Source organism: Ranitomeya variabilis, chromosome 1 (assembly GCF_051348905.1).
Source record: "Ranitomeya variabilis isolate aRanVar5 chromosome 1, aRanVar5.hap1, whole genome shotgun sequence".
Classification (NCBI taxonomy): Eukaryota; Metazoa; Chordata; class Amphibia; order Anura; family Dendrobatidae; genus Ranitomeya; species Ranitomeya variabilis.
In genome coordinates, this window is record NC_135232.1 from 467,341,485 (window position 1) to 467,368,872 (window position 27,388).

The following is a 27,388-nucleotide window of genomic DNA, read 5'->3' on the forward strand; positions in this document are numbered from 1 at the left end:
TTTGCAAATTTTGTTGTAAAAATGATAAATTACTGGTCAATTTTAACCCTTATAACTTCCTAACAAAAAAAATTATGCTTCCAAAATTGTACTAATGTAAAGCAGTGATGTGGGTAATGTTATTTATTAACTATTTTGTATGATTTGACTCTCTAATTTAAGGGCATAAAAACTAAAAGTTTAAAAATTGCAAAATTTTCGCCAAATTTCCATTTGTTTCACAAATAAACGCAAGTCAGTCGAAGAAGTATTATTCTTCGACTGACTTGCATTTATTTGTGAAACAAATGGAAATTTGGCGAAAATTTTGAAAATTTTGCAATTTTTTAACTTTTAGTTTACTACTATCATAAAGTACAATATGTCACGATAGAACAGTCTCTGAATCACCAGGATCCGTTCAAGCGTTTCAGAGTTATGACTGTTGTGAATTCTGCTCTTGGGCTCCCTCCGGTGGTTATAAGTGGTAGTGCTGCTGTCTTTGGATCGCAGCATTCATCAGGTGTGTCCACTTATTGCAATTCTGACTGGGCTATTTAGTCTTGCTTGACCCTTTAGTCAGTGCCAGTTGTCCATTGTTCCTGGAGGATTCACATTCCTGCCTGGTCTCTCCTGTTTTGCTGTTTATTTCAACAAAGATAAGTTCTGGCCTTGTTTTTTGCAGTCCACATGCTGTGGGCCTTATTGTTCAATTCTTTGTCTTGTCCAGCTTGGTCTGTATAAGGATTTGTTCAGTCAAGCTGGTATCTCTGGAGATGCAGATATACCCTCCATATCTTTAGTTAGATGTGGAGATTTTGTATTTTCTGTGGTGGATATTTTTTAGTGTTTTAATACTGACTGCATAGTACTCTGTCCTATTCTTTCTATTTAGCTAGAAGTGGCCTCCTTTGCTAAATCCTGATTTCAGTCTGCGTATGTTATTTCCCTCTCCTCTCACAGTCAATATTTGTGGGGGGCTGTCTATCTTTTGGGGATTTTCTCTGAGGCAAGATAGTTTTCCCTTTTCTATCTCTAGGGGTATTTAGTCCTCCGGCTGTGTCGAGATGTCTAGGGAGTGTTCGGTACATTCCACGGCTACTTCTAGTTGCGGAGTTAAGTTCAGGGTCTGCGGTCAGTACAGGTACCACCTTCTCCAGAGTACATCTCATGCTGCTCCTAGGCCACCAGATCATAACAGTACAACTGGCCAACAATGAGTTAATCGCATCTCAGAAGAAGGGAAGGAAAGTGCTGAGCCATTTTTTTTTCTGTAGTCTGTTGTGTTTTTTTCCCTCTTTACCTCTGGGTGGCTCAGGAGTTTGGCGCTGGCATGGATGTTCAGGGATTGGCTTCTCGTGTGGATCAACTTGCTGCTAGAGTACAGGGTATTTCTGAATAGGTTGTGTTTTTACTGCGACGATTCTGCTCATGTTATTTCTGATTGCCCTAAGCGTACCAAGAAAATCGCTAGTTCCGTTACCATCAGTACTGTACAACCTAAATTTCTGTTATCTGTGACCCTGATCTGCTCATTATCGTCATTTTCTGTCATGGCATTTGTGGATTCAGGCGCCGCTTTAAACTTAATGGACTTAGAATTTGCCAGACGTTGTGGTTTCCCCTTGCAGCCTTTACAGAGTCCTATTCCTTTGAGGGGCATTGATGCTACACCGTTGGCTAAAAATAAACCTCAGTTTTGGACACATCTGTCCATGTGCATGGCGCCAGCTCACCAGGAAGATTGTCGTTTTCTGGTTTTGCATAATTTGCATGATGCTATTGTGCTGGGTTTCCCATGGCTACAGGTGCATAATCCGGTGTTGGATTGGAAATCTATGTCTGTGACTAGTTGGGGTTGTCAGGGGGTTCATGGTGACGTTCCTTTGATGTCAAGTTCCTCCTCCCCCTCTTCTGAAATTCCTGAGTTTTTGTCAGATTTCCAGGATGTATTCGATGAGCCCAAATCCAGTTTCCTTCCACCGCATAGGGACTGTGATTGTGCTATTGACTTGATTCCAGGCTGTAAGTTCCCTAAGGGCCGACTTTTCAACCTGTCTGTGCCAGAACATGCCGCCATGCGGAGTTATGTTAAGGAGTCTTTGGAGAAGGGGCATATTCGGCCATCTTCTTCACCATTGGGAGCAGGGGTTTTTTTGTTGCCAAGAAGGATGGCTCCTTGAGACCCTGTATTGATTATCGCCTCTTGAATAAGATCACGGTCAAATTCCAATACCCTTTGCCTTTGCTTTCTGATTTGTTTGATAGGATTAAGGGGGCTAGTTGGTTTACTAAGATTGACCTTCGAGGGGCATATAATCTTGTTCGTATTAAGCAGGGTGACGAATGGAAAACTGCGTTTAATATGCCCGAAGGCCATTTTGAATACCTTGTGATGCCATTCGGACTCTCTTATGCTCCATCTGTGTTCCAGTCCTTCATGCATGATATATTTCGGAATTATCTTGATAAATTCATGATTGTATATTTGGATGATATTTTGATTTTTTCAGATGATTGGGAGTCTCATGTGAAACAAGTCAGGATGGTATTTCAGATCCTTCATGATAATGCCTTGTTTGTGAAGGGGTCTAAGTGCCTCTTTGGAGTACAGAAGGTTTCTTTTTTGGGCTTCATTTTTTCTCCCTCATCTATAGAAATGGATCCGGTTAAGGTTCAGGCCATTCATGATTGGATCCAGCCCACATCCGTGAAGAGCCTTCAGAAATTTTTGGGCTTTGCTAATTTTTATCGCCGTTTCATTGCCAACTTCTCCAGTGTGGTTAAACCCCTGACCGATTTGACGAAGAAAGGCGCTGATGTGACGAATTGGTCCTCTGCGGCTGTTTCTGCCTTTCAGGAGCTTAAACGCCGATTTACTTCTGCCCCTGTGTTGCGTCAGCCAGATGTTTCTCTTCCTTTCAGGTTGAGGTTGACGCTTCTGAGATTGGGGCAGGGGCCGTTTTGTCTCAGAGGAATTCTGATGGTTCCTTGATGAAACCGTGTGCCTTCTTTTCTCGAAAGTTTTCGCCTGCGGAACGCAATTATGATGTCGGCAATCGTGAGTTGTTGGCTATGAAGTGGGCATTTGAGGAGTGGCGACATTGGCTTGAGGGGGCCAAGCACCGTATTGTGGTCTTGACCGATCATAAGAATCTGATTTATCTCGAGTCTGCCAAACGTCTGAATCCTAGACAGGCCCGATGGTCCCTGTTTTTCTCCCGTTTTGATTTTGTGGTCTCGTATCTTCCGGGTTCTAAGAATGTTAAGGCTGATGCCTCTCTAAGAGCTTTTTGCCTGATTCTCCTGGGGTCCTTGAGCCGGTCGGTATTCTGAAGGAAGGGGTGATTCTTTCTGCCATCTTCCCTGATTTACGACGGGTTCTTCAGGAATTTCAGGCTGATAAACCTGACCGCTGTCCAGTGGGGAAACTGTTTGTTCCTGACAGATGGACTGGTAAAGTGATTTCTGAGGTTCATTGTTCTGTGTTGGCTGGCCATCCTGGGATTTTTGGTACCAGAGATTTGGCTAGTAGGTCCTTTTGGTGGCCTTCTTTGTCACGGGATGTGCGTTCTTTTGTGCAGTCCTGTGGGACTTGTGTGCGGGCCAAGCCTTGCTGCTCCCGCGCTAGTGGGTTGCTTTTGCCTTTGCCAGTCCCTGAGAGGCCTTGGACGCATATTTCTATGGATTTTATTTCAGATCTTCCGGTTTCCCAGAGGATGTCGGTTATCTGGGTGGTTTGTGACCGGTTTTCTAAAATGGTTCATTTGGTACCTTTGCCTAAATTGCCTTCCTCTTCTGACTTGGTTCCGTTGTTTTTTCAGCATGTGGTTCGTTTGCATGGCATTCCGGAGAATATTGTGTCCGATAGAGGTTCCCAGTTTGTTTCTAGGTTTTGGCGGGCCTTTTGTGCTAGGCTGGGCATTGATTTGTTTTTTCTTCCGCATTTTATCCTCAGACAAATGGCCAAACCGAGCGAACTAACCAGACTTTGGAAACTTATTTGAGATGCTTTGTGTCTGCTGATCAGGATGATTGGGTGGCTTTCTTGCCATTGGCCGAGTTTGCCCTTAATAATCGGGCTAGTTCTGCTACCTTGGTTTCACCCTTCTTTGGTAATTCTGGTTTTCATCCTCGTTTTTCTTCAGGGCAGGTTGAGCCTTCTGATTGTCCTGGGGTGGACTCTTTGGTTGACAGGTTGCAGCAAATTTGGGCTCATGTTGTGGACAATTTGGTGTTGTCTCAGGAGGAAGCTCAGCGTTTTGCTAACCGTCGTCGGTGTGTGGGTTCCCGGCTTCGGGTTGGGGATTTGGTCTGGTTGTCTTCCCATCATGTTCCTATGAAGGTTTCTTCCCCTAAGTTCAAGCCTCGGTTTGTTGGTCCTTATAGGATTTCTGAGATTATCAATCCAGTGTCTTTTCGTTTGGCCCTTCCAGCCTCTTTTTCTATCCATAATGTTTTTCATATATCTTTGTTGCGGAAATATGTGGTGCCCGTTGTTCCCTCTGTTGATCCTCCTGCCCCGGTGTTGATTGATGGGGAGTTGGAGTATGTGGTTGAGAAGATTTTGGATTCTCGTTTTTCGAGGCGGAAGCTTCAGTATCTTGTCAAATGGAAGGGTTATGGCCAGGAGGATAATTCTTGGGTTGTGGCCTCCGATGTTCATGGTGACGATTTGGTTCGTGCCTTTCATTTGGCTCGTGCTGATCGGCCTGGGGGCTCTGGTGAGGGTTTGGCGACCCCTCCTCAAGGGGGGGGGGTACTGTTGTGAATTCTGCTCTTGGGCTCCCTCCGGTGGTTATAAGTGGTAGGGCTGCTGTCTTTGGATCGCAGCATTCATCAGGTGTGTCCACTTATTGCAATTCTGACTGGGCTATTTAGTCTTGCTTGACCCTTTAGTCAGTGCCAGTTGTCCATTGTTCCTGGAGGATTCACATTCCTGCCTGGTCTCTCCTGCTTTGCTGTTTATTTCAACAAAGATAAGTTCTGGCCTTGTTTTTTGCAGTCCACATGCTGTGGGCCTTATTGTTCAATTCTTTGTCTTGTCCAGCTTGGTCTGTATAAGGATTTCTTCAGTCAAGCTGGTATCTCTGGAGATGCAGATATACCCTCCATATCTTTAGTTAGCTGTGGAGATTTTGTATTTTCTGTGGTGGATATTTTTTAGTGTTTTAATACTGACCGCATAGTACTCTGTCCTATCCTTTCTATTTAGCTAGAAGTGGCCTCCTTTGCTAAATCCTGATTTCAGTCTGCATATGTTATTTCCCTCTCCTCTCACAGTCAAAATTTGTGGGGGGCTGTCTATCCTTTGGGGATTTTCTCTGAGGCAAGATAGTTTTCCCTTTTCTATCTCTAGGGGTATTTAGTCCTCCGGCTGTGTCGAGATGTCTAGGGAGTGTTCGGTACATTCCACGGCTACTTCTAGTTGCGGTGTTAAGTTCAGGGTCTGTGGTCAGTACAGGTACCACCTTCTCCAGAGTACATCTCATGCTGCTCCTAGGCCACCAGATCATAACATATGACTTCATAAAGTGACAGTGGTCAGAATTGAAAAAAATGGCCTGGTCAGGAAGTTGAAAACAGGCTTTGGGGTGTTAGGTGTCTAGTTGCGGCCTCTTCACAGGGGGAATCTCAAACCATCTCCACTGCGGTCTCCCATTCTCCTCCCACCTCAGTTGAGCCTGCTCAGCAGAGGCGTTTGTCCCAGCATCTACCCCGGGCTGACACTGGACTACTGGTTACTACTGTTCTTCCAGGCTCTGCCTTTGTAGCCAGCGCTGATCAGCGGTGAGCAGATCTTTCTGGGACTAAGTCCTGCTTTTCTCATACTGGGCATGCCCAAGAGATGACTTCTCTATGGAGGTCGGGGGTCACATGTGCAGGTCCTGAAGCGGTTCCTATTGGACCACTTGGAAGGTCCTTAACTGCTAAAGCTATGAAAGGTTTGCATGGCCACACGGCCATGCGCTAGTAGTAACCTATGTAATGAGCTCAGCACCAGTGTGGTCATGTTTGCATGTGGTCAGGGTTTGGCTGAAATAAGCCCCTAGAATACCAGCACCTCCGATGAGGAGTTTTGTATATGTGGATTCAGGGCTGGCGTATAGCCACTAGAATTCCGGCTCCACCAGAGAGGAGCTGCGTGTGTGCTATGCTGACTGCAAGACCACTGTCGGCTCTTTTAGGTAGCTGTGTTCCCCTGTGAAGTTAACAGAGCACAGCGTTCTCTTTTCCTGCGAATCTGTGAAGTAACAGAATTTGTTTATACCGCCATATAGTACTTCCTTTACTAGCAGCAGGTTCTCTCCTGCATGGTGAACCCCGGGTTGCGAACGCACCTACTACTTCTAATATATATATTCGGTGCATTCCGCCAACCCTAACACGGGGTGAAGGGGTTAATGTTACTGCCTTAATTGGTTCAATTTTGGCCACTACATTAAGGCACTCAATGCCTCCCACTACCCCTGGTAAGCAGTTGTGAGTTTTAAAAGGTTTACCGTTGTGGAGCAGTAAGAGATCATTAATTTAAAATCAGCTAAAAATATTTTTTTATTAGAAAATAAAGTTTTAAAAAGTCTTATGGTTTAAATAACAATCACAAACTTCAAAATCTTGAAAGTATGGGAGAATGACACAAAAGCACAAAAACAAAAATTTACTCAGATAGGAAGGGATTAATTGGCATGCTATCTTCAATATGTTTTTTGAATGAGATCAAAGCATATATTTCTATAGATCATATGAATGCCCTTGAAGGTCAGGAAGTCGTATTATTTATTTCTGACATAGCATTTATCTTAAAAATCAAATACTGCATGCCTTCACACAGAAGAACCTTAGAGAAGGGTTACAGCATATTCGAGAATCTCTTATTCTCAGCATTTGTTTTCCTTCTAAACAAGAACTGATCTCTAAGTGTTTGATATGTTAGTAATCCTATTGCAAGGATAGATTCAAGTTCTTTAGATCTTGCTGTACTTCAGTATTTAAGTCTGGCAGGTTGTTGCACTGTAGAAATGCAAGAAAAATAAAGATGTCATGTAAAATTGTCATTTAGGGTATGTGCACACGTCAGGATTTCTTGCAGAAAATTCCTGCAGAAAACCAGACATTTTCTGCAAGAAATCCACATGCGTTTTTTTTGCGTTTTTTTCCCAATGCATTAAGTAGCAGGAAAACCCCGAAAAATCTGCAAAATTAATGAACATGCTGTGTTTTTTTACCGCAATGCGTTTTTTTCACAGAAAAAACGCATAATGTGCACAAAAATTTCAGAATGCATTCTAATTGATGGGATGCATATGTATGCGTTATTTATGCATTTTTATAGTGAAAAACGCGAAAAAAATGCAACGTGAGCACACAGCCTTAGGGTACATTTACACAATTAGCTGTAATGTGTGAGCTTGAATAATAATAGTATTTATGGCTATAAATGGCTCTTTTTTTATTTGTATCCTGCATTTCGCAAGTTTTCTAATTTACAGTTGTCTCTGGGCTGGTGAGTGGAGACTAACTGCTATGATATCTTCTATACAAGAACACAAAGCAATAAGATGGAGGACAATATACAGCAGAGCTGAGCAGTGTAGCAGTGCATCCAGAAGAGATGTTACTACCTAGAGAAGCACCAGAACATATCAGTTTCTCTGCTTCTGTTAGTGCCTCTCCCTACTCTTCACTTCCCATCCTCCCCTTTCTACACTGTGTTCCAAATTATTATGCACAAAGAGTTTAGGAGTGATAAGGTTAGAATTTTTTTGTTTGTCATTTAAACTCATTGATGGTGATATGTGTCAGGGCTCTTTATATCACTGAAAGCAATTGCAGATACCTGTGCACATTAGTTTGGCAGGTGAGTCCAAATAAAGGCAAGACTACTTAAGAAGGCTGTTCCACATTATTAAGCAGCCTACATTTTTGGCCAAATGGGAAAGAAAAAGGATGTGTCGGCTGCTGAGAAGCAACAAATTGTGGAGTATTTAAGTCAAGGCATGACTACAATCAACATTGCCAAGACACTTCATCGTGATCATCACACAATCAAGAAGTATGTAGCCGATTCCCAGCACACACGTGTGTGTTGATAAGGAAAAATTGAGGACTCTTTCCAACAGGCAATTGCGTAAGGTTAAAAGAGCAGCTGCAAAAATGCCTTGTCATAGCAGCAGACAAGTTTTTGAAGCTGCTGGTGCCTCCAACGTCCCCAGAACAACAAGATGCAGGGTCCTTCAGAGGTTTGCAGCTGTGCGTAAGCCATCCTGTCGACCACCTCTATCCACTGCACACAAGCAGAAATGGCTCCAGTGGGCCAAACGATACATAAAGACTGACTTCCAAACTGTTTGGTTCACCGATGAGTGCCATGCAATGCTCAGTGGTCCAGATGGATGGAGTGGAGGATGGCTGGTTGATGGACACCCCATGAAAACATGGCTAAGGCGCCAACAAGGAGGTGGTGGAGAAATGTTTTGGGCTGGAATCATGGGGAGAGAGATTGTCGGCCCCTTTATGATCCCTGAAGGGGTAAAGATGAACTCCATAATCTATGTGGAGTTTCTAAAACAACACTTCCTGCCATGGTTCAAAAGGAAGAACCGTGCTTTCCGCAGCAAGATCATTTTCATGCATGATAATGCACCATCTCATGCTGCAAAAAACACATCTGCATCTCTGGCTGCTATGGGCATAAAAGAGGACGAACTCATGGTGTGGCCACCATCTTCCCCTGACCTCAACCCCATTGAGAACCTCTGGAGCATCATCAAAAGGAGTGTCTATGATGGTGGGAGGCAGTTCACATCTAAGCAACAGCTCTGGGAGGGTATTCTGTCCACATGCAAAACAATTGAAGCAGAAACCATCCAAAAACTGACAAATTCAATGGACGAGAGAGTTCAGAAGCTTCTTTCGAACAAGGGGTCCTATGTGCAAATGTAACATCACCTAGAATAAAGTTATCACTTGAAAACTGTTTGATTTCATTTTGTAATAAGCTGATAATGCTTATAACTTCACAATTGACCATTTTTTTGTTCAAAATAAAAAAAAGGTTGAAAACTCTGCTGTACAGAATAATTTTGAACATGCATTTTGAGGGTTTATTTTTTTTTTTTAAAGATACTGTTTTCATAGGCAGTTTGTTCCAAAACATTGCAATTATACTAGAATAGTAGATGACTGGAAAATAACAATGACTGCAATTCAGATAGGTAATTTAGAGAAAATATGAGGAAATATTATTTGCATAATAATTTGGAACACAGTGTATAGACTTAAATAGGCTCTATAGCATAACACATTTTTAAGCTGGCAGTACATTTTGTTTTGAGCTAGATGGATTTTAACTCTTTTTCAAAGTGGATTGTGAGTTTTCAGGAGGCAGATGGGAGGATAAAAAGTGTCTAATAAGTGGAGAAAAATATATATTTATCTGATAAGATATTTTAAAATGATTCTTATGCTCACTTCTTATTTACACAAAGTTTGATGAAATGTTAGTCATTTACATGTCACATATTTCATATTTGTTTAATTTATTAGATGTAAATCTATAAAATACAAAAATCCTCTTTGCTCTGTTTTTGTAATTGTTTATTATTTCAACTTTTTTTTAAGTGTACATTTATTCCTTTATTGTCTTTATACGTAGAATATGTGTGTTTAAGGCAACAGAAAAAGGAGTGAATTGACAAAGAATTTTAAGACTATTTGATATTCCAGATAGCTAGGAATACTACACCTCTACCAGAGACCAGGCAGTCACAAAAAAGTTTTAGGTGAGGTCTACATGACGACTTTGGGTATGACAGCCATCGTGGAAATGTTCGCTACTTCGTGATGATATAAAATTGAATTGGATCACATTGCGACACCTACACTGCCATGACGGTGACAGGCAAATCTCAAAAACTCACACATGATTTAATTTTTGAGACTTGCTTGTTGAGGTCAGGCTAATCTAAGTCTCGCAATGCGAACCCATTCACTACTATATAGCACTGCTACATTTCTATCTAAAATATAAAAACACGTCACCACTTCGGTATTTATCATCCACTCCTGATTTTGGCTTACAAATACTGATATAAAATATTGACCAAATGCTGAATGTGTGAACGTGGTCTTCACTCAGAGAACGCTCAGTGGAGGAGACAAGTGCTGGGCTTCTCTCTGCAGCACCAGTACTCCAAATGAAGGCAAGCAAATAGATTGTGATGTGCAAAGTTTCATAAATTTCCGTGCTGACCAAAATTATTAAAAAAAAATGAAATTTCAGTTACTTTTTGAAAATAAAACTAATAACTAACTATTAATACGTAATAATGCTATTTAATGCACTACATTACCTGTAAATCCATTAGTCCTCTGGTGTCTGTGTTTGGTGATACGGAGAATAAAGCAATGCTTACATTAGAGGTGATCAGATTTCCTGTAGGTTATCTGGCAGACCGCCTTGTCACAAGTAACTGCCACTTACAACAGTAACAGTCTGTTCAACATACAAGGCATGTCAGCCGGAATGATATTTAGCAGCGAACCATGGTTATTTGTTGCTGTCTTGTTTAAAAAAACCTCAGCGTAACGTCAATGGACATATGCGCACCACTAAGTCCAAGGACCATTGAGGACTCTATGAAGTCTGCATGGTCTGATGAATCCTTCTTACTGTATCTTTCTGATGAGACCTAATTTCATCTGAGCAGCATGAGTTTATTATGTACACACCCAGAATGGTGTCAATATCTCAGGCTAGAACTGTAGTTATAAAATGCTAGAGTCCTCTGATACCAATTAGACCATCTCTGAACATTACATATAGTCTGTACATTTTGCTGACCAAGGTCATCCCTTATCCTGATTGATGCTTAAATCTCAGTGTATCATGTCCCAAGGGTCATTTTATAATGGAATGGATAGAACAACATGATTTCCTTGCTTCATTGGCCTTTTCGACATTTCAGAGCATCCCTTGAAAGAGCCAGAAAGGCTTTTGTGTGGTAAGCCTGTACTACCACCTAATGTGCTGCAAATGCACCACTTTAAGCTTCTAAGTGGGCAATACTGACATATTTTACCTTGTTTTAAAAGCCATGCTACAGTGAACTAAATAACTTGCCCGTTTGCTAAAAATATTTAGATGTGTTTGAAATATCATTATAATCATCACCTATATCATCTATCTATCTATCTATCTATCTATCTATCTATCTATCTATCTATCTATCTATCTATCTATCTATCTATCCATTATCTATGTATATATTATCTATCTATCTATCTATAGATCTATCTCTCTATCTATCTGATAATGCATGAAATGAAGCACTGCAAAAAAACTTCAGAAACATTTTGATCCAAAGTGAATCTTTCTCTAAAAACAACACACATGAATGCATATATAGGTGCATAAATCAATTACATGATTATAGATTCCTTAGATCATTAATGTGCATAACTTATAAATATAATCACAAATCATTTATGGAATAAATCTAAAAGGGTAAACATTAGTCATAATTAGAATTAATAAAGTGATCATCTCCTGGATACGGTACAGTGCATTATAAAAAGCACTGAGCATGAATTACCCATGGTAAAACACGAGTGATTACATAATTAAATTGATGACTCATTTACAATAGTAGTATGATCCAACCTCAAAGTAAAACTGCATTGAACTAAGTTCACTGCACCTGTTGTAAGAAAGTATAACAGCTATGAAGGGCCATGGGGAATGTGGTAGTTCAGAATCGATGCACATGTGTCACAGGGATACTGTGACAGAGAGGAGTCAGAAGATTGGCTACACTTGCATCTACACTGGTTGGATCTGCTTTGCCTTTCAATTAGCTGTGGAGATTTTCCTTGCTCTGTTGCAAGAGCAAAACAGTTCTGTTTGTCTCCTAGAGCTCTCCATCCTGAGTTATCTCAGCTGTTCTTATTTCTCCATTTTCCTCTGGTATAAATACCTCTTAGCTTGAGTAGTTGACAGTAATAGTTTGCTATAACCTGGTTTAGAGCTGGAGGTGTAAGTTGTGTGAACAGAGGTCATCTTGGAGTCCTTTTTGGAGTTATCTGTTTGGTAGTTTGTTTGAATTTCCTCCTTGATCTTATGTCCTATTTGGTTTGTATATATATCTTAGGGGTCGAGTTCCCGCCTCTGCACAGGGGGAATCTCGGGCCATGTCCACTGTGGTCTCCCATTCTTCTTCTCCTGCCGCAGTGGAGCCTGCTCAGCGGAGACGTCAGTCCCAGCGCCTCGCTCAGTCTGACTCTGTGCAAAGGGTTACTGCTGCCTCTCCAGCTTCTGCCATTGTAGCCAGTGCTGGGCAGCAGCGAGCAGATGACTTTGGGACTAAGTCCTACTTTTCCACTTCTGAGCATGCCCAGGGTAAGATCTCTCGTTGGAGATCAAGGGTCACATGCTTAGATACTGCAGCAAACCCCATTGGTCCTCTAGGAAGGTCCTGAAGGTGCTCAACTTCTGTGGCAGCCTCCCACTGGTCCTTCTGGGAAGGTCCTGTACTTGCTGCAGCTATAAAAGGTGCGCATGACCGCACGGCCATGCGCTAGTATCAATTCATGTCATGAGTTTTGCGCCATTGTGGTCATTCTTGTGTGTATTCAGGGCCTCGGCTGAAATAAGCCACTAGAATACCGGTGAGGAGACTGTACGATTGCCTCTTTGACTGCGTGACCACATACTGCTATCTGCTTGGCACTTGCTGTGTACTCCTGTGAGCTAAACAGGACACAGTGCTTTCTTTATAGGTGACTCTGTGAAGTAATAGAGTTCGCTTCCACCGCCATATAGGGCCGCCATTTGCCAGCAGCGGGTTCTCTCCTGCACGATGGACCCCGGGCTGTGAACGCACCAAATATCATCTCACTATTTACTCAGTGCGTTCCGCCAGCCCTAACATTATATACAGAGTATATATATATATATATATATATATATATATATATATATATATATATATATATATATATATATATATACACTGTGTTCCAAATTATTATGCAAATTGGATTTAAGTGTGATAAAGATTTAATTGTTTTGTTTTTCAAATAAACTCGTGGATGGTATTGTGTCTCAGGGCTCAATGTATCACTGAAATCAATCTTAAACACATGTGATAATTGGTTTTCCAGATTATTCTAATTAAAGGAAAACTACTTAAAAATGATGTTCCACATTATTAAGCAGGTCACAGTTTTCAAGTAACATGGGAAAGAAAAAGGATCTCTCTGCTGCCGAAAAGCATCAAATAGTGCAATGCCTTGGTGAAGGGATGAAAACATTAGAAATTTCCTGAAAACTTAAGCGTGATCATCGTAGTGTTAAGAGATTTGTGGCTGTATCTGAGCACAGATGTGTTTATGCTGATAAAGGCATAATGAGGAAGATTTCTGCCAGGCAAGTTCATCGGATTAAGAGAGCAGCTGCTAAAAAGCCATTACAAAGCAGCAAACAGATATTTGAAACTGCTGGTGCCTCTGGAGTCCCTCGAACCTCAAAGTGTAGGCTCCTTCAAAGGCTTGCTGTGGTGCATAAACCTACTATTCAGCCACCCTTAAACAGTGTTCACAAGCAGAAATGGTTGCATTGGGCCCACACATACATGAAGACTATTTTCCAAACAGTCTTGTTTACTGATAAGCGTTGAGCAACCCTGGATGGTCCAGATGGATGGAGTAGTGGATGGTTGGTGGATGGCACCTGTCCCAACAAGGCTGCAACGTCAGAAAGGAGGTGGAGGAGTCATGTTTTGGGCCGGAATCATGTAGAAACAGCTGTTAGGGTCCTTTAAGGTTCCTGAAGGTGTGAAAATGACCTCTGCAAAGTATACTGTATAGAGTTTCTGACTGACAACTTTCCTCCATGGTATAAAAAGCAGAAATGTGCCTTCAGGAGCAAAATCATCTTCATGCATGACAATGCACCATCTCATGCTGCAAAGAATACCTCATTGGCTGCTATGGGCATAAAAGGAGATAAACTCATGGTGTGGCCACCATCTTCCCCTGACATCAACCCTATAGAGAACCTTTGGAGTATCATCAAGCAAAAGATCTAGGAGTGTGGGAGGCAGTTCACATCAAACCAGCAGCTCAGGGAGGGAAGAAATACAAGCAGAAACTCTCCAAAAACTCACAAGTTCAATGGATGCAAGAATTGTGAAGGTGATATCAAAGAAGGGTTCCTATGGTAACATGTAACTTGGCCCGTTAGGATGTTTTGGAGTTAAATAGATTTTTTATTCAGTGAATGTGACCTCCTATTGCTGCTAATTCCACAAATGAGCATTTTCAGTTCTTTAAAACATATCAAATGTTTAGAAATTCTTATGTGCCTAATAATTTGGAACAGTGCATTTTAAGTTATTATTCATTTTGGAGATTATACTGTTATCATTGGGAGGTTTCTTCAATAAAATGTGATGTATACTCTAACGGGTGATTACGTTTATTAGACTGACTGTCATTTGCACCAACCATTTAGGAAAATCCGATAAAAATGTCAGTTGCATAATAATTTGGAACATAGTGTATATATACTGCTGAGAAGGGCATTTATAGAATTTATAGCAGCACAATGTCAACATCCACAAGTGCACATAAAAATCAATGCAACTATCCTATTTAGTGCATATGCTAGCCAAAACAGAATTTATTTGTGCTTCACCACAATTTACTGGGAATAGACTGCTCCAAACACCAAATATAACTGGGAGAGTAATATCCAACTATATACTGTGCTCTGCCAAGCCAATTGGCTTACCATTCTTTGCCGGATTACACTTACGGATAAGGACAAAAGTCACTCTACCCATTTAACAAAATAAATGGTAGTCAGTCCATTTTAATTATAAAACATTGGCAAAAATGTAGGCACAATTCCAAGAAAATATTGACCTGGGATAACACTTCACTCTGGCACCACGAATACATATTCAAAAATTTTTGTCTCTTAGAATGCAGTTCACATAGTGCTAGCATTTACTTTATACATAGCAATTAACTAAACATCATATTGTTGTCTTGTGATGTGTGCAGGAACGATCCGGAAACATTAGATGCTTTCATCATGGACAAAGCACTCCTGGACTACGAAGTCTCTATTGATGCTGAATGCAAGTTGCTGACGGTTGGCAAACCATTTGCAATTGAAGGTACAGTTAATTTTTTTTCAGCTGCAGTACATTTGATAATTGTTATGCAAAGTTGTATATTTTTGGTAAGCACTTAATTAAATACAAATGTATACATTCCCATTAGTGTCCCTGCTGTATCAATTGATTGTATAGCTAAGGGTCAAAATTCCGACAGCAGAAAATGGACTGTATAGGAAAATTCTGTTAATCTGCTAGTAAAGTAGATTATTAGTAATAGTAAGCTGTTTAAAACATTTCTAGTACACTCTAAAATACCTGAAAAAAAACATTGATTTTAACACCTTTACATTCAAAGGTGGTTTGCACGTTAATGACCAGGCCAATTTTTACAATTCTGACCACTGTTCCTGTATGAGGTAATAACTCTGGAATGCTTCAACGGATTCCACTGATTCAGAGATTTTTTTTGAGACATATTGAACTTCATGATAGTGGTAAAATGTTAATGCCCTTAAATCACAGAGATGTGTCACACAAAATAGTTAATAAGTAACATTTCCCACATGTCAACTTTACATCAGCACAATTTTAAAACAATTTTTTTTTTGTTAGGAAGTTACAAGGGTTAAAAGTTGACCAGCGATTAATCATTTTTACAACAAAATATACAAATCCATTTTTTTTAGGGGCAACATCACAGTTGAAGTGACTTTGAGGGGTATATATGATAGAAAATACCCAAAAGTGCCACCATTCTAAAAACTGCACCCCTCAAGGTGCTGAAAACCACATTTAAGAAGTTTATTAAATAATGAGCGAACAGCATTGTTGCTCGGGTCTCCCCGAGCACGCTCTGGTGATCTCCGAGTATTTGTTAGTGCTCGGAGATTTGGTTTTCCTCGCCTCAGCTGCATGATTTACGGATGCTGGACAGCCTGAACACATGTGGGAATTCCCTAACAAACAGGCAACCCCCACATGTATTCAGCCTGTCTTGCAGCCGTAAATTATTGAGCTGCGGCTATGAAAACTAGATCTCCAAGCACTAACAAATACCCTGAGGCCACCCGAGCATGCTCGGGAAAACCAGAGCAACGAGTATACTCACTCATCACTATTATGAACCCTTCAGGTGCTTCACAGGAATTAATGGATCGTGAAAGGAAAAAAATTAACATTTAACTTTTTTTTTACTAAAATTTAATTTTAGACTCATTTTTTTTAAAACAGGAAAAAATGAACCCCAAAATTTGTGATGCAACTTTTTCTGAACATGACGATACCTCATATATGGGGAAAAAACATTGTTTAGGCACACGGCAGAGCTCGGAAGGGAAGGAGCGCCATTTGAATTTTTGAATGTAAAATTTGCTGGAATAATTAGTGGACGCCATGTTGCGCTTGGTGAGCCTCTGATGTACCTAAACAGTGGAAACCCCCAACAAGTGAACCCATTTTGGAAAGTAGACCCCTCAAGGAACTTATGTAGATGTGTGTTGAGCACTTTGAACTCCAAAGTGCTTCACAGAAGTTTATAACATTGAGCCGTGAAAATTTAAAAAATCAAATGTGTTCTACTAAAATGATCTTTCAGCCCTCAATTGTTTATGTTTACAAGAGTAACTGGAAAAATTTGTCCCCAATACTTGTTTTGAAACTTTTCCTGAGTATGCTAATACCCAACATGCTGGGGAAAACCACTGTTTGGGGGCACGACAGAGCTCGGAAGGGAAGAGCACCTTTTGACTTTTTCAAAGAAAAATTGGTTGGAATTGAGATCGCATACTGACCTCATTTTGGAAACTAGACCCCACAAGGAACATATCTAGATATGTTGTGAGCACATTGAACCCCCAAATGCTTCACAGAGGTTTATAAAGTAGAGCCATGAAAATAAAATAAATTTTTTTTTCCACAAAAAGTCTTTCAGTCCCTTATTTTTTTATTTTCACAAGAGTAACAGGAGAAATTGAACCCCAAAAGTTGTTCTACAATTTTTACTGAGTACGCTGATACCCCATATGTGAGAGAAAAAACACTGTTTGGATCAGAAGGGAAGGAGCGCCGTTTGACTTTTTAAACGCAAAACTGGCTGGAATTGAGATCGGATGCCATGTCGCATTTGGAGAGGCCCTGATGTACCTAAACAGTGGAAACCCCATGAGTGACCGCATTTAGGAAACTAGACCCCTCAAGGAATTTATCTAGATGTGTGGTGAGCACCTTGAACCTTCAGGTGCTTTATAGAAAACTCTAACGTTGAGTTGTGAAAATAAATAGAATCACATTTTTCCACAAAAATGTTATTTTAGCCCCCCAAAATATTACTACAAGGTTAAAAAGAGAGCGTGGACCTCAAAATTTGTTGTGCAAATTCTCCTGAGTACGCTGATACCCCATATGTTGGAGAAAACTTTTGCTTGGCTTGTCGGGGCTCAGAAGGGAAGGAGTGACCTTTTGGAATGCAGACTTTGATGGAATGGTCTGTGGCCTTTTATGTCACATTTCCAGAGCACCAGATGGGCCTAAACAGTAGAAACCCTCTGCAAGTGACCCCATTTTGGAAACTAGACCCTCCAAGGAATTTATCTAGATGTATGGTGAGCACCTTGAAACTTCAGGAGCTTCACAGAAAATTATAACGTTGAGTTGTGAAAATAAATAAAAAGTAAAATTTTTTTCCACAAAAATTTTATTTCAGCCCCAAAATATTTATTTTCACAAGGTTAACTGTAGAAAATGGACCTGAACATTTTTTGTGCATGATCTCCTGAGTACTTGGATACCCCATGTGTGGGAGAAAACTACTGTTTGGGTCAACGGAAGGGAAGGAGTGACGTTTTGGAATGCAGACTTTGATGGAATGGTCTTCGGGTGTCATGACACACTTGCAGAGCCCCTAATGTGCCTAAACAGTGGAAATGCCTCACAAGTGATCCAATTTTTGAAGTGGTCTTCTGTTTCCTGGTATGTGAATTTTATAATGTATTGGCATATGTAAGTTGTGTAGAGTGCATCAGGTTGGTATATGTGAGTAGTGAAGAGCTCATCAGGTTGGCATACGTGAGTTTTGTAGTGTTCGTCAGATTGGGTACGTGTGTAGTGTAGAGATCATCAGGTTAGGATATGTGACTAGTGTAGAGTTTGTCAGGTTGGTATACATGAGTACTGTAGAGTTCATCAAGTTGGCATAGGTGAGTTGTGTAGAATTCGTTAGGTTGGCATACATGATTTGTGTAGTGTACGTCAGGCTGGCATATGTGAATTGTGTCAGTCAGAAATTAATTTAGTAGTCCATGGATGTGTCGTACAGACTGAAGCATTCTTTCATACACAGACCAGGTTTGTTGGAGCAGGTATTGCATTGATAAGTGATTTCCTTGCATATTCCCCTTCTGTAACACACTCGACACCACTTTTGCAAGTATGGTGGTTGACAAAAGGAAATCCCTCTTGTTCTTGTACTTGCCCACCAGCATGGAGGTGCTATATTGGGCTCTGCTTTCATCTTTTCGGAGCAGTTGCCCAATTAGCATTTTAGGGAAACCTCTCTGATTATTGTGGACAGTACCTCAGCCTGCAGTAGTTCACACAGAAAGGGACCTGAACAGTGGGATGCTGGAATAAACGTTATCTACATAGAAGTGTTAACCTTGATCCAGCAGTGGGTGCACCAAATCCCATACAATTTTCCCACTCACTCCCAGGACAGGAGGCGTTCAGGGGGTTGAATCTGGGTGTCCTTCCCTTCCCTAAACCTGTGTGTGTAACTTGAGGTACTCTCACACAGTTTGTAGAGCTTAATTCCATACCTGGCCCTCTTACCGGGTAGGTATTGGTGGAATTTGAGCATCCCCTTGAAATGGATTAGGGACCTATCCACTCAGATGTCCCTTTGGGGCTCACACTCCTCAGCAAATTTGTTACTGAAGTGCTAAATGACCGAATGAACTTTGAAAAGACGGTCAAAGTTAGGGTCACCTCGGTGAGGACACCATGCAATATCATTATAATGCATGACTTTGTGGATGACCTCAAATCGTTTCTGGGTCATGGCCATTCGTAATACTGGAGTGTTATACAAAATGTAATCAGTCCAATATTGCCGAAGTTCTGGCTTTTTCACTAATGTCATGTGAAGAACCAGGCCCAAAATGATATCATTCCTTCTGCGTCTACAGGACTCCAGTTAGGAAATGATGTTGAGCGGTTTAGTGACAAAAATTGTTGGGCATAAAAATGTGTTTGGCCCACCATGAGGTTTACAAAATCCTCAGAGAAAAAGACTTTGAAAAAGTCAATTTCTGTGAGGCTAGTGGTGTAAATTTGATTCTTGATTGCGCCACAAGATCAGGAATTAGTGACTCATAATATTCAGGGGTGAGGTCCATACAGGGTCAGACATGGGTGGTTCAGTTTCTGTACTGAGGCATCTACGTGGCAGTTCTGTATCAGTGCAGGAAGAGGAGGAGGAGTAGGAAAAAAAAAGAAAAGTAGGATGCTCTCACTCACTGTCCATATCAGAGGCAAAGAAAGCATATGCCTTCTCTGCTAAATGGCGGGTTTGGGACAAGCGGGACTTTTTTTTACGTATTTCATGTCTGTGTGCATACCAAACTTTATTCATGTGTGAGTGTGTGAATGCTTGGTGTAAACTTTTATCTTTTTTCTAAATGAAAAAAAGCAGCAACCGGGGGTCGGTCAGTGAGGTGCGTAGGACGGACACAGGAATGTGGTGCAAAGGTGGGGTAATCTGTGGGGAAAAAAAAGTTGTGTAAAAGTGAGCACAAGTGCTGATCAGCGATTTGAGTCCCTGATAAACGCTCGGCAGCTGCTGGATGCATGCATGGAGCTGGTGCAAAGGGGAGGGGGGAGAAATGGACAGGGAAAAAAAAAGTTCTTGCCAAAAACGAGTGCTGGTGCCAATCAGTGGTGTACCTCTGATCAGCGGCTCGGCTGCTGCAGGACGCACACACGGATTGGTGCAAAGGGGCAAGTAAGTTGAAAACAGTTGTGGAAAACAGCAAGCACAAGTGCGAATCAGTGATTTGAGTCACTGATCGATGCTCTGCAGCTGCTGGACGCACGCAAGGAGGTGGTGCAAAATGGAGAGAGGAGGGAATGAACAGGGATGAAAAAAAGTTCTGAAAACCAGCTAGCACAGATGTTGATCACTGAATTGCATGCAGGATGCACGGAAAAGAAAAAACTGCCAAAGGTTACATGATCATGTACTGATCAATGATCAAGTACTGATCAGAGCTTGGCTGCAAGGGGTGGAGAGGGGAAATAGGGGGTGGGGAGGGGGATTTGGGTGGATGAGGAGAGAAAAGAGGTCAAGAACTCTTATTTCTTCTTTACTTTCTTCAGCAGGAACAGCGATCAGGCATCAGCAGCAGGATCTGTGATGTCACAGATGCTTCTGTGGCAGCACAGAACACAGCACAGCGCACAGACAGAGTGCCCACCCTGTACAACTCTGCAGCGAAAAGGAGGAAGTTCAGGGCTGTCACTGCCAGGTCACAGCACGTTTGTGAGGTCTGATTGGTGCAATTGATATCATCGTCGATTGCACCAATAAGAGTCGGTGTTAGGGTTTGCAGATCACACCAAATGTAAATAATGATAACATGCGATCGCAACCCGGGGTCCACCTTTCAGAGATGGAAAACTGCAGCTAATGTGAATAATGGCGGAACACACAGTGAGCGATAGCTAGCTCACACTGAGTTAAATGTCACTCAGTGTATAGCACACAAGGCTGTGTCACTCGCACACAACAACAGAAAAGATGCTTTGCAGTAGAGCTGTGTCAGTCGCACACAGTAACAGAGCAGGTATGGTGCTAAACCTGATCCCTGTTAATCTCACAGGAGAACGCAACCTTCACAGAGGCAAGGGAACAGGTAGTGGACACAAACGCAGCATGTGCACGCACACAAACTCCTCTCCAGAGGTGCCGGAATTCTAAAGGCTATACGCCTGCCCTGAGCACACGCAGTCCACACTACCATTATGTTCCACACACTCCTAAGGTATAAATGATTTAGCGTGCCAGTGAGAGCTCCAGGAAACCTTTTATACATTCCCATTCAACTCCAGTCAGACAGGACATTGCTCGTTGACCAATCCAGAACTGCCAAATCACCCGAGCAGCTAATGACCGATGACCAATGGGAGGCCGCCACCTCATGAGCATGCTCAGTAGGGAGATTTCTGGACTTAGCCTCTGGAAGTTATAAAAACCACAAAAAGAGGAAAAAATCTTCCAATATTCAAGAAAAAACAAAAGCAGGCAGAAATGCTTACCTGCCTAACTGGGCCTCAATACAAATGCACTAACAGGGTGCAGCGGACCCAAGTAAAATGGCAACTGCACAGGTGCAATACCAAATGAGACAGCCAGCCTTCAATCAAGGATTGGCCATGTGGCACACCAGTGCAAAAAATATAATCTGTATGTGGCAATGTTCATACAAGGAATGCAGAGCATCTGGTTCTCAGCCTATTAATGATCCCCTATGGCGGGCTGCCCAGTGCTAACTATACTGTAATGCATCCTGTGTGAACAGAGGCCACAGTTTACAGAACCATTTGGTCCCAACTGGGGTTGAGCGACTTTTATTTTTATAGGATCGGGTCGGGTTTCACGAAACCCGACTTTCTCAAAAGTCGGGTCGAGTGAAATCGGCCGATCCTATAAAAAAGTCGGGGTCGGGGTCGGCCGAAACGCGAAACCCAATGCAGTGCAATGGGATACTATGGTTCCCAGGGTCTGAAGGAGAGGAAACTCTCCTTCAGGCCTTGGGATCCATATTTAAGTGTAAAATAAAGAATTAAAATAAAAAATATTGATATACTCACCCTCTGACGAGCCCTGGTAGTAATCGGCATCTTCCGTTCCTAAGAATGAGCGAGTTCAGGGCCTTAGATGACGTCACGGCTTTGTGATTGGTCGCGGCGGCCCACGTGACCGCTCAGCGACCAATCACAAGCCGTGACGTAATTCTATCAGGTCCTAAATTCCTCATTCTAGGAATTTAGGCCATGAGAATTACGTCACGGCTTGTGATTGGTCGCTGAGCGGTCACGTGGGCCGCCGCGACCAATCACAAAGCAGTGATGTCATCTAAGGCCCTGAACACGCTCATTCTTAAGAAGGAAGGCTGCCGGAAAGAAGCAGGGCACGTACGAGGGTGAGTATATACCTAATAGGAATATACTCACCCTCGGCTTCTTTCCGGCAGCCTTTCTTCTTAAGAATGAGCGCGTTCAGGGCCTTAGATGACGTCACGGCTTTGTGATTGGTCGCGGCCGCCCAGGTGACCGCTCAGCGACCAATCACAAGCCGTGACGTCATTCTCTCAGGTCCTAAATTCCTCATTCTAGGAATTTAGGCCATGAGAATTATGTCACGGCTTGTGATTGGTCGCTGAGCGGTCACGTGGGCGGCCGTGACCAAATTCTCATGGCCTAAATTCCTAGAATGAGGAATTTAGGACCTGAGAGAATTACGTCACGGCTTGTGATTGGTCGCTGAGCGGTCACGTGGGCCGCCGCGACCAATCACAAAGCCGTGACGTCTTCTAAGGCCCTGAACGCGCTCATTCTTAGGAACGGAAGATGCCGATTACTACCAGGGCTCGTCGGAGAGGTGAGTATATCAATATTTTTTATTTTAATTCTTTATTTTACACTTAAATGTGGATTCCGATACCGATTTCCGATATCGCAAGCATATCGGAACTTGGTATCGGAATTCCGATACCAGATTCAGAAGATCGCCGACCTCATGGCCGACCCCACACAGGGGTCGGGTCGGGTTTCATGAAACCCGACTTTGCCAAAAGTCGGCGACCTCTGAAAATGGTCGACCCGTTTCGCTCAACCCTAGTCCCAACTGCACCCCAAAAAAATATATAAAGTGCACAAAAGCATATCAATATATGTAAGGTATTGGTTGATATTCTGGCCACGTAAGCTGGCAACCCGCATCATGAATCCTTACACTTGCCAGTCCTACTCTAACATAAAAACCACAAAAAGAGGAAAAAATCCTCCAATATTCAATAAAAAACAAAAACAGGCAGAGATGTTTACCTGTGTAACTGGGCCTCAATGCAAATGCACTAACAGGGTGCAGCAGACCCACGTAAATTGGCAACTGCACAGGTGCAATAATACCAAATGAGACAGCCAACCTTCAATCAGGGATTGGCCGTGTGGCACACCAGTGCAAAAAATATAATCTGTATGTGGCAATGTTCACACAAGGAATGCAGAGCATCTGGTTTTCAGCCTTTTAATGATCCCCTATGGCAAGCTGCCCAGTGCTAACTATACTGTAATGCATCTTTTGTGAACAGAGGCCATAGTTTACAGAACCATTTGGGTTCAACTGCACCCCTAAAAATATATAAAGTGCACAAAAACATATCGATATGTGTAAGGTATTGGTTGATATTCTGGCCATAATATGTAAGCTGCCAACCCGCATCAGGGATCCTTACACTTGCCAGTCCTACTCTAACATAAAAACCACAAAAAGAGGAAAAAATTATCCAATATTCAAGAAAATCCAAAAACAGGCAAAGATGCTTACCTGTCTAACTGGGCCTCAATACAAATGTACTAACAGGGTGCAGCGGACCCACGTAAATTGGCAACAGCACAGATGCAATAATACCAAATGAGACAGCCAGCCTTCAATCAGGGATTGGCCGTGTGGCACACCAGTGCAATAAATATAATCTGTTTGTGGCAATGTTCATACAAGGAATGCAGAGCATCTGGTTCTCAGCCTATTAATGACGCCCAATGGCGGGCTGCCCAGTGCTAACTATAATGCATCCTGTGTGAACAGAAACCATAGTTTACAGAATCATTAGTGCATTTGTATTAAGGCCCAGTTAGACAGGTTACCCTGTTTGGGAAAGAAGAACAGACAAATCGCGGCGCCCTAAGTGCGTAAACACAATATTATAGTCTTTAAAGGGTGCACAATTTTATGCACTCACCTGATAAAAGACTGAAATGGCTTTAAATTATGTATCCTCAGAATTCCCTCTGAGATACTTTTCAATATACAGGGCTTGCAGCTTGCCTCGGGTGGATCCAAGTGAAAGAGCCAGAGTAAGGCTCACACAGGATGAGTAATTCAAGAAAAGCACATCCAGCCCATGAATGGCAGCGCTTCCCAGGACTCACATTCAAAGATGATATTTCATATTTTTTTATTTCATAACTTAAAATAAAAGAGATACAACGCGTTTCGGATATAGTATATATCCTTCTTCAGGTATCATAAAAACACAGTACAAATCTGTACTGTACTGTGTTTTTATGATACCTGAAGAAGGATATATACTGTATCCGAAACGCGTTGTATCTCTTTTATTTTAAGTTATGAAATAAAAAAATATGAAATATCATCTTTGAATGTGAGTCCTGGGAAGCGCTGCCATTCATGGGCTGGATGTGCTTTTCTTGAATCAGTTAGACAGGTTGCTTACCTGCCTGGCTTATCTGCCTGTTTTTGGTTTTTCTTAGCCTCTGGAAGGCCTGTTCGCTGCTGCCTATTGCTAGTTACTATAGCTTTGGCTGGAGAGCCCACAGTGACCAAATGAATAGCACAAGTCTGGGCAAGACGCTGAGACCAACATTTTTGCTGAGCAGCTCCCACTGCGGCCGAAGAAGAATGGGAGACCGCAGAGGTAGACAAGGCTTGGGATCTACCCCGTGCAGAGGGAGAATCCTGGTGCCCATCAGCCGATTCAGGTGATTCCTGGTGTTAGAGCACTGATCATAAGCTGGCACATCGGTGCTTCAGGCAATCTGGGAAGTATGACAGAGCAATATTTTAGTACCCTTACATGTGGCGTCTTACTTCATATAGTCTCATTTACTCTGCTATTTGGATCCTTCTTTGAAAATAACCCTAGAAGTTTTTCATATGTGTTACCTATTTTGTCCAGTTTTTCAATAATACAGCACTAGGTATTAATTTACATGCTCTTTACTAGGGTTGAGCGACTTTCATTTTTTAAAGATCGAGTCGGGTTTTGTGAAACCCGACTTTGTCCAGAGTCGAGTCGAGTGCAGTCGGCCGATTATCGCTAAAAGTCGGGGATCGACCGAAACACGAAACCCAATGCAAGTCAATGGGGAAGCATAGTCGGCAGTGAGTGGAGGCCAGGAAAACACAGTGCCCATTTTAATGCCAAAAACATCCATTCTTGTTTCTGAAGCTTGTCAATCTTAATTAACTTTATAATAATAGTTGTTCAATGGAACTTGGGGGTCATTTGGCAAAAGTTGTGGGGGGTAGGGCTGGTTCAAGGTTTTAGTGGGCCCAGGAATCGTGGACTACGTCACGGCGGTGGAGCAGGGAGAGGTAAGTATTTCAACGTTGCAAGTGCTGTGATCCTGAGCAAGCAGGGGGGCACACTCGTTCGCATTGGCACTGGCACAGGGCCCCTCAAAGTACAGCAGTGTGTTTGCACGGCGGGGGCGCCTCCCACCAGCAGCGACACTTTTGCATACTCTGAGGGGCCCTGTGCCAGTGACGTCGCCAATGAGTATGTCCCCCCACCTGATGAAGGAACCTGCACTTTCATCTGCACCTTCCTCTTTGTCCCTGTGTAAGGTGGTATAACATGCGGGAAGGGGAACCTTACTTTCAGCAGGGTCAGATTCTGGCTGTGTAGAGTGCAAGGGGAATGTAGTGGTCTAGGTCAATGCACCAGCAGACTCATCTAGCAGTGGCTGGGCAATGGGCAGGATGAGGAGGAAACAGATATAGGGCCAAAGAATAAAGTAGGCTAAATGCAGTTCAAAATTGGTAACAGGACTAAACAGGCGGCATTGCTTTGTTCAGTGGAGTAGCAAACCCAGGAGCAGCAGACACTGTTTTAAGGGCCCAAACACACTAATAGGCCAAATGCAGTTTAATATCTGATACTTTAGGCCAAAAGCCTAAGACTGAAGCTCAGCTTTATTCAGTTGAGGGCAAACACCAGGGAGGGGCAGACACCGTTAGTAGGCCCTAACCACCAATTTATTAAAACACAGCACTTAATGAGAGCCAGAAGGTTGAAGCTCAGCTTTATTCAGTTGAGGAAAAACACCAGGCAGGGGCAGACACCGTTAGTAGGCCGTAACCAAAGTTGAAGGCCAAATGCAGTTTAATATCTGATACTATAGGCCGAAAGCCAGAAGCTGGAAGCTCAGCTTTATTCAGTTGAGGGCAAACACCAGGGAGGGGCAGACACCGTTAGTAGGCCCTAACCACCAATTTTTAAAAACACAGCACTTAATGAGAGCCAGAAGGTTGAAGCTCAGCTTTATTCAGTTGAGGAGAAACACCAGGGAGGGGCAGACACCGTTAGTAGGCCATAACCAAAGTTGAAGGCCAAATGCAGTTTAATATCTGATACTATAGGCCGAAAGCCAGAAGGTGGAAGCTCAGCTTTATTCAGTTGAGGGCAAACACAAGGGAGGGGCAGACACCGTTAGTAGGCCCTAACCACCAATTTTTAAAAACACAGCACTTAATGAGAGCCAGAAGGTTGAAGCTCAGCTTTATTCAGTTGAGGACAAACACCAGGGAGGGGCAGACACCGTTAGTAGGCCGTAACCAAAGTTGAAGGCCAAATGCAGTTTAATATCTGATACTATAGGCCGAAAGCCAGAAGGTGGAAGCTCAGCTTTATTCAGTTGAGGGCGAACACCAGGGAGGGGCAGACACTGTTAGTAGGCCCTAACCACCAATTTTTAAAAACACAGCACTTAATGAGAGCCAGAAGGTTGAAGCTCAGCTTTATTCAGTTGAGGACAAACACCAGGGAGGGGCAGACACCGATAGTTGGCCGTAACCAAAGTTGAAGGCCAAATGCAGTTTAATATCTGATACTATAGGCCGAAAGCCAGAAGGTGGAAGCTCAGCTTTATTCAGTTGAGGGCAAACACCGTTAGTAGGCCGTAACCAAAGTTGAAGGCCAAATGCAGTTTAATATCTGATACTATAGGCCGAAAGCCAGAAGGTGGAAGCTCAGCTTTATTCAGTTGAGGGCAAACACCAGGGAGGGGCAGACACCGTTAGTAGGCCCTAACCACCAATTTTTAAAAACACAGCACTTAATGAGAGCCAGAAGGTTGAAGCTCAGCTTTATTCAGTTGAGGAGAAACACCAGGGAGGGGCAGACACCGTTAGTAGGCCGTAACCAAAGTTGAAGGCCAAATGCAGTTTAATATCTGATACTATAGGCCGAAAGCCAGAAGGT

The 27,388-nt window shown here is 42.5% G+C and overlaps 1 protein-coding gene across 1 annotated transcript in view; it reads left to right on the forward strand.

Moving 5' to 3' along the window:
- Positions 1-27,388, forward strand: part of GRIN3A (glutamate ionotropic receptor NMDA type subunit 3A) — an 816,603-nt gene that overhangs the window by 584,305 nt on the left and 204,910 nt on the right. The window contains exon 6 of the mRNA XM_077250531.1: positions 15,049-15,164. Within this exon, the coding sequence (XP_077106646.1) occupies positions 15,049-15,164 (116 nt within the window). The remainder of the gene's footprint in view (positions 1-15,048; positions 15,165-27,388) is intronic.